Below are 7,787 nucleotides of genomic sequence, written 5' to 3'. Positions count from 1 at the left end.
GAAGAATATTAATTTTGTTTTTCCACATAAATATGAAAACACTTTTTAGGTGTTATTGATAAACACGCAGCTTATTATTTTGATTTGCAATTTTGCAATTCAAAACAAACGTTTCGAGAAAGAAAAATATAAATGTTATCCTTTTAATTTATTTTTGAAACGCACGATCTGTTTAAAAATGAATCACGATACCCATCTTTTGCGTTTATCGCGCCCGAACAAATGTTTCATTTTTGAGACGAGTACTTTGATTAGGAAAGGTAAAAATCATGAAAATCTTTCAACGTATCCGAGAATACGTGGTTTTGCGGTAAAGAAATCGCAATCGCGATCTCGGTCCATCACGTATCCATCTGTCACACGGACAATGTTGACTTTCGCAAATTCGCCTCGTCCACGTACCAGGTGATAATGAGCGAGGCGAGACGCGACGCGACTCGACGCAAATCGGCTAATCGATCGAGACCGCTCACGAAAAAGGAAGAGTCATCTTTTAAATTCGACGCGACGGCTCCGTAACGCGTCAAACCGCGAATACGAATTGGATATAAGGTGAATCGTCGCCGATAGAAAGAGACCGTGGCTCGTTCCTTGCGCAGGTACAAACCCACAGGAGAGATGGTGGAGGTGCTCTTGGACCGTGTCGATGGCCAGGAGGTGACGATCGTCGAGTCGGACTGCATACCAGAATCGCCGACGGAAAATTCGCCCAACGAGAAGCTGTCGCCGATCCAGGAGTTTTATTATGGCCAGAGTATTTTTATCACCGGCGGCACCGGTTTCATGGGCAAATTGCTTATCGAGAAGCTCCTGAGAACGTGCCCCGGAGTAACGTCGATCTACCTTCTGGTACGTCCGAAAAAGGGCAAGGACGTGCACCAACGCACCGAAGAGATCTTTGACGACCCGGTGAGTTTCCAGTGACAGAAAGTGGAATCTTTGACGACCCTTGAAATATTTGGCAAATTTATGTTAATAGTTACATTTTGAATTGTCTAAATCTTGCCCTGATGAGCGGATTAATAAGTAATTTCTATGATTCTTATTCGATAATATTAAAATATAATAATTAGAAGAAACGAATTAAACATCTGCCATTGTCCGCTTCACGTATGCCACATGAATTTCCACGTATAATACGTGCGTCATCAATGAACACCAAATACTTTGGCGTCAGCGCTTCATTTACCTTCTAGAAGATCATTTCTTTCGGTAACAAATTTTTTGTTTGGATAATTATCTCTCTGTCGACTTTCGTTCTTCTACTTATTTTTAACAAAATATTTTTTTGACATTAGTTTTATTATCAGGTTGAATTGATATTAACGAGATAGCATAGAGTTTAGCCTTTCTTAATTTAATCAATTATGGATTAACTATTTATTAATCCATAACCACTGCCTCAGGTATTTGCAAAGCTTAGACACGAACAGCCCAAGTTCCGGCATCAGATTGTCGCCATAGCGGGAGACTGCAGTCAACCGAATCTCGGAATATCCTCGCAAGATCGGGCCACTCTTATTCGAGAAGTTTCGATCGTTTTCCACGTCGCAGCTACGGTCAGATTCGACGAGAAGTTGAAGTTGGCAGTGCCCATTAACGTCAGAAGTACAAGGGACGTTGTAAATCTCTGCAAGGAGATCACCAACTTGAAGGTAGGCCATAAGGTTCAAATGTTCACGAAAAGAAAAGCTATGAAAATATTTTGCACTTTATTACTCGTCCAACTTGATGAATGTTCTTTGAAGTTGCAATACTCCTACTCGATTCTAATTCAAATAACAAAGTCGGGAATTGTTATTGGTCATTTTTTGATACATCACACGTATGATTGCTCATATACGTTTATGTTTAACTTAAACGACACCATTTTGTGCAATTTTTACAGTGTTTTATTCACGTGTCTACTGCGTATGCAAATTGTCCGCAAAGTGTGATCGAGGAGAAGTTTTATGACCCGCCAATGGACTCTGACAAATTAATTGCGTTAATAGAATGCTTGGAAGATAAGCTCGCTGAAGATATAACTCCGCAGTACGTGAAATCCTATTTCGATTTAATTCCCTTTAGTGCACGGTAGATAGAACAAAAAGAAAATTTTATTGTCTACTCTTTACAGATTATTAGGAAAATGGCCAAATACATATACCTTCACGAAAGCAGTTGCCGAGAACGTGATCAGGAAGGCTGGCGACTTGCCGATTGGCATTTTTCGTCCTGCCATTGGTTCGAATAACTTATCACTTTTGTTCTTAATAATATTAAAAATTAGACAAGATATTACATTATTAATAATATAATATTTTATTAAGCAATATATTAATCAAGATACAAAAAAAATAAGAGCTTTTAAGAAATTCTAACAAATTTTTACGGAAAGAAAACGATTTTAAAGATTAAATTATTAATAATAATAGAGATAATTATAATAGTATGATTTATAATTATACATAAGTATCCACAATAATTATTTACAATTAAACTAATTAACTGTAACGTAATAATAATAACGTATGCGTAACTAGCATGAATAAATTTAATTAAAAAACTGCAAAATATTGTTCAAATAATTTGTAATTTTGTCTCCAGTGATCTCAACATATCAGGAACCAACGCGGGGTTGGATCGACAATCTATACGGCCCAACGGGAGTTGCAGCCGGTGCTGGAACTGGATTGCTGCGATCGATCCACTGTGACGGCTCAGTACATGCAAACGTCGTACCTGCCGATTTAACAGTTAACGCTCTAATCGCATGTGCATGGGATGTAGCGAACGATCAAAGGTGCTTACCTTTTCACCTTTTATCTACTTCCTGCATCGCAGTTTGACATCGCATATAACAAAATAATAATACACACATTTGAATATTAATACAATTTAATCGCGTTTTTTTTTTATTGGCACTATTGACACTTGACATTACCAACACGAAAAAAGTTTATCCGGAAATTCACCTATTTAAAGCCGCAAAATAACTTTTTATTTGCGTTATATTTCGCAGAATTCTGTCCCGTGAAATTAATTTTTTAATTTTAATAATTTTGTATAACGCTACAAAAAAACTTGAAAAATATGAAATATATTTGCATTTTGTATAAGTGTGTTTATTATGGTAGCTAATTAAAAGATTCCTCGACAGTGTGGACACAAATGTATCATCATATAACGTTGAATCATCATTCCAGATCGAACAACAAATCGCGTAGCGAAATTCCGATTTATAATTACGTGTCTACGGATAATCCGATAACGTATGATGATCTGAAGGAAATGTCATCGAAATATGGTCTCGAGATTCCCTCCACCAGGGCGGTTTGGTACTATAGCTTCAGAAACAATAAGCACAGGATAGTCCATCTCTTTTTCGTATATTTCTGGCACCTGCTTCCAGCTTTACTGGTCGACACCGCAACTGTCTGCATAGGAAGACAACCGAGGTAATAATAAAAGAATTAATATAAAAATCATAAAGAGAGAAAGAGAGAGAGAGAGAACAATAAATTTTCCATGTATGTATCCAAAAAATAATTTTTCTTTAAGAGAAAAACCGTGCAAATAACACTATTAAAGAACAAATTCTATTTATTAATATATAATGTCTACTATATTTTAAGCATCTAAAATATTTTAAAAAGTAGTTAAAATAAATAATACATAGTTAAACAACTTAAAATAATTTTGAGTAATTCAAGATGATGTAAGAGAGCGAATTGCTTTGCGTTTTTTTTATTTATTACTTATACGGAACACTATTTAATATAAATTGTGTATTAAAGGTTACTTAAGGTTTACAAGAAGATACACAAATTTATGGATGTGTTGAACTACTTTTCCACGCAAGAATGGAAATTTACCAATGACCGGCTACGCGCGCTGATGGGAAAGCTCACGTTTAAAGATCGTGAAAAATTCTACTTCGATATACGAGATGTCGATTGGAACACTTATTTCGAGACGTACATTCGCGGAATAAGGGTGTACCTGATTAAGGATCCCTTAGACACCTTGCCGCAGGCACGCGTCAAATGGCAAAGGTATGGAAACTTTCAATAATCCTCGGAAAATATCCTCAGTATTTCTACGTTTCTGCTTCTGTACTTTCAATTTGTAGAAGAAAAATAGAGCTCGGACCAGCACAATTTTTAAACTTTATTCTCTCATTTTTTTTCATCTCTTTTTATAGAATAAAAAGGGAAAATAGTAATGTTATATTTTATAGCCTCCCATATATATATTGGATTTTTGCGTTAAAACTATTACACGTATATCTGATATCATTATTTAGTTAGGAAAACAATAAAATAGAAAACAACTCGTATTGTAGATTATACTGGAGCCACCAAGCGCTGAAACTCATACTGGCCTACATCGCCATGAGGTTCTCCTGGACAGCTATATCTACGATCTTCGATTTTCTTTACCCGAAAGTGTGACGGGAATAGTAGAAGCTGATAAAGCCCGAAATCCAAGATGAATGCGTCTTGAAGATTGCGGGACTGAACGGTGGAGGGCGATATTTTGTGCTTTTTTAAGGAAGAAGCGCGACTGGACTCTTTAGAGAAGCGTGAAACTTTCGTCAAAGAGGTATGGAAGAATCAGCGGAGAGCCATGTCGTAACTCTATGTACACAATAGGCTATTGCGAAACGGAAACACAATGTATGAGCGGCACGAAATGTGATAGGGGTAGAGTAGAACAGCAGCAATTCGATCGTATTTTCTGATTCCGACGATCTTCGCGCAGATAAATTACGCGTAAGAATCATACACGTTGTTGTGCGTTCAAAGTAGGTTTTATAGATGTCATCTGAAAGAAGAGTTAAATTCGGCCGGCGCTTGTTTCGTACAAAATGCGCCAGTTAATTAAATTTTCAATATCCAGACGCAACGATATGGAATTTTATGTATTATAGAATGCTTCAAATTCAACAAATGTGTTATATATATATACAAATAAAAAAATCAGCATAATACAGGTATCGTTCCGGTTCGTGGATAATATTTTGACTCAAGTCATGCACCATGAATCTAGTTCATTATTCTACATTATCCGAACGAGTTAACAATTATGTCTTGTAGTACATGGGTAAGAGATTTTAAATAAAATTATCGTGGGATCGATAGTTCGTTACTTCCTATCGTAGTGGCGACTAATTAGTATTTGAAAGTAACAACGTTCTGAAATTATGGAAACTCGCGTGCACATGAAGAAATGCAATCTTTAATTATTTAGTAAAAGTTAATAAAAGTGTTCTTACGAAAGCATTTAAATCTCGTGAGTATAAATGTTATAACGAGGGCATTTAAATCTCGTAAACGAAATAAATCGTTCTTTTGCTCATCTAAGCTGAATTTTAAGCTTAATTTCCCCCCCGATCGTCCGCACAGGCATTGAATTCTCCCTGACTTTGCATTACTTTCGATTTCAACAGAATATAGCGAGTAAAAACAATTGTTTTACCGCGACAGTCAGAAAGATTGTTATCGCGATGGCGAAAGTGAGTCAAAGTCGATGCGCGAACTTACGCGGCTTTGCGCAATCCGATTAAGCCCATGCTCGCACACCTGTTCGTTCTGCTCATTTCACGAATCAGCATTTCGTCGTGCGTGCCACAATCGTCGCGACGAGCACAGAGAAAGACGCGACAAAACAACACGCATTGTTTCGCGAGAAGATTGAAAAAGAAAAAATAAAATAAAAACACATATACATTATACTTGATAATTTATGCTTGATAATTGTATTTTGTTTTTACTGTTAGATATTTTATAGAGACATGCGCGTGTGTGTGTGAGCGAACCAAAGGGCTCTCAGACAGCTGAGAGAAAGCGTTTATTTTGTTGACAGTTGCGACGTAGATGCCACGTTACATGCGTGGCGCGCGATCGCATGCGCGCCCATGCGTATGGCAATGCGCGCTGGTATATGGCGATGCATAATGAACAGATCGAGATGCAACTATGCTATTTAAGTAACTCGTTGCGAACGAATGCGAGTCGTTAACGGACGTTTTAACTGGGAAGACTTGGATTTCGATGCGCCGCTCGATGTCGGTTTATCCGAGGAACGTACGCGTCTGGCGGAGTTTTTATCGATGATTAATGGGCGAAGCTTATATAATTAAGATAAATGAGATCGAACGTTTGATTCTGTCAGAAAAGTCGTAGTAAACCAGTTATACTCGGTTCTTTCACGTTCCTTGACATCATTAAATCAAAAAGAGCGTCATTATTCTTTATTAGGAAACGTTCGCATTCTATTCTCTCTTTTTTTTTTATTAGCGAAGTCACGTCAAAATCACAGAGATCATTAAGGTCGTAGAAAGAAATCAGAAGCAAAAAAAAAAGTTGGCCCATGAGGGGATCGAACCCGCGACCTTCGCGTTATTAGCACGACGCTCTAACCAACTGAGCTAATGGGCCAGACATTGAACACGCTCCAAATAATGTATTTCAATCGGTTACAATCTTTGCATAAGAATGAAGGAAAGATAAATATCGCGAATTAATTAAACGATCGTGTTCGCCCGTTTATTTATTCGACAACCACGGTGAAAGGGATAAAATAATGGTTTTTCATATTTTTAAAAATTTTTTCAATTTTTTTGTTTCTAGAATCTAGACAATAAGATGATAATTTAATTAAGTTTGAGTTTGAATGGGAAACAATCGGTATATAGGCACGTGAAGGGATCTGAAGGATATGTGTATAGCGGTATACGAGCGTCTTGAAAGTATCACATGGTCGTTGTTGTTGCGAAATATCTTTTGTTATAAGTTTCATATAAGATTTTGTAAAATAAAAATATTTGTATATATACATATATAGAAATATATGAGCATTTTCAGTGCGCCCCTTAATTTCTGTTCTTCCCCGATATTCCCGAGCCTAGATATCATGAACTCTTTTATTATTGACGAGATGGAATTAATAAAGATAGCCGCGGTCGTGGACAAATTTTTAAGTCGGTTAAAAGAGGCCGACTTTATGACGATGGAAATGCGCTGACGCGACCGATTGTCAATGGATTGCGATATCGCGGCGACGTCAGTTGCTTCATCTCCGGCATACTAAATACATATTTATAATATATCGTACCCTGATGAAACGTAATAAGTTAACCGAACTTAAATGCAAAAGGGACAATGAAAAAATTATTACAGTGAATTGCAAAACTTGCGGAAAAAATAATTGGATTTAATTATTACACTTGCCCCAAATAATTATTTTAATAAGAGAGAAGAAGCTGTTATAAATAAATAATGGTTGATACATGACACGGAATAGGTCAACATTTTTTAGCTTCTGTGGTTTTATATCTAGGTTTTTTGCGAATTGTGTTTATATTTCTAGATTTTATTTTATATTATATTTCTTACGCTTCTCAAACCGCGCATCGGTCTTAAAAAAGTATTATTCGGTCGTAAAATTTAAGGAGAAAAAAAAAAGAGAAGAAGGAGAAAAATAAAAATACGCAGAGAAAATATCAGTCTTTAAACTATATCTAATTATCGTCAATTGTTATAACAATATTAAATCTTTAGTAGCGCAATACATTGTCAAATATTTAGATTAAATGTTAAAATAACTAATCAATTAAAGGAATATTTTATATTATAAAATTATTATAAACAGATGTAATTTATCGTCGTGAATACGATTACGATGTTCGAGAATTTTTTGAGTAATGCGAATTCTCGCGACAGACTTTGTCTTATCCACGCAAATGTTTAAGATTTTTCAAATGCGTTTGAATATCGCGTACCACTTGAAGTTGCCGCCCG

The 7,787-nt window shown here is 36.2% G+C and overlaps 1 protein-coding gene and 1 non-coding gene across 2 annotated transcripts; one reads left to right on the top strand and one right to left on the bottom strand.

The window, feature by feature from the left end:
* The first annotated feature begins 452 nt into the window (after window positions 1-452).
* Window positions 453-6,822, top strand: LOC112464329 (fatty acyl-CoA reductase wat-like). Its single transcript, XM_025031273.1, has 8 exons — window positions 453-909; window positions 1,407-1,655; window positions 1,889-2,034; window positions 2,120-2,226; window positions 2,590-2,785; window positions 3,189-3,440; window positions 3,780-4,037; window positions 4,328-6,822. The coding sequence occupies exons 1-8, from the start codon at window positions 619-621 to the stop codon at window positions 4,434-4,436; spliced, it is 1,608 nt and encodes a 535-aa protein (XP_024887041.1). The 5' UTR covers window positions 453-618; the 3' UTR covers window positions 4,437-6,822.
* Trnai-aau lies at window positions 6,352-6,425 on the bottom strand. The gene has a single exon. It is a non-coding gene; the product is annotated as a tRNA-Ile (tRNA).
* Window positions 6,823-7,787: the final 965 nt, after the last annotated feature.

The sequence above is a fragment of the Temnothorax curvispinosus genome, unplaced genomic scaffold, assembly GCF_003070985.1.
Source record: "Temnothorax curvispinosus isolate PA1 unplaced genomic scaffold, ASM307098v1 QBEX01014090.1, whole genome shotgun sequence".
Lineage (NCBI taxonomy): Eukaryota > Metazoa > Arthropoda > Insecta > Hymenoptera > Formicidae > Temnothorax > Temnothorax curvispinosus.
This window is presented reverse-complemented; position numbering and strand designations above follow the sequence as displayed.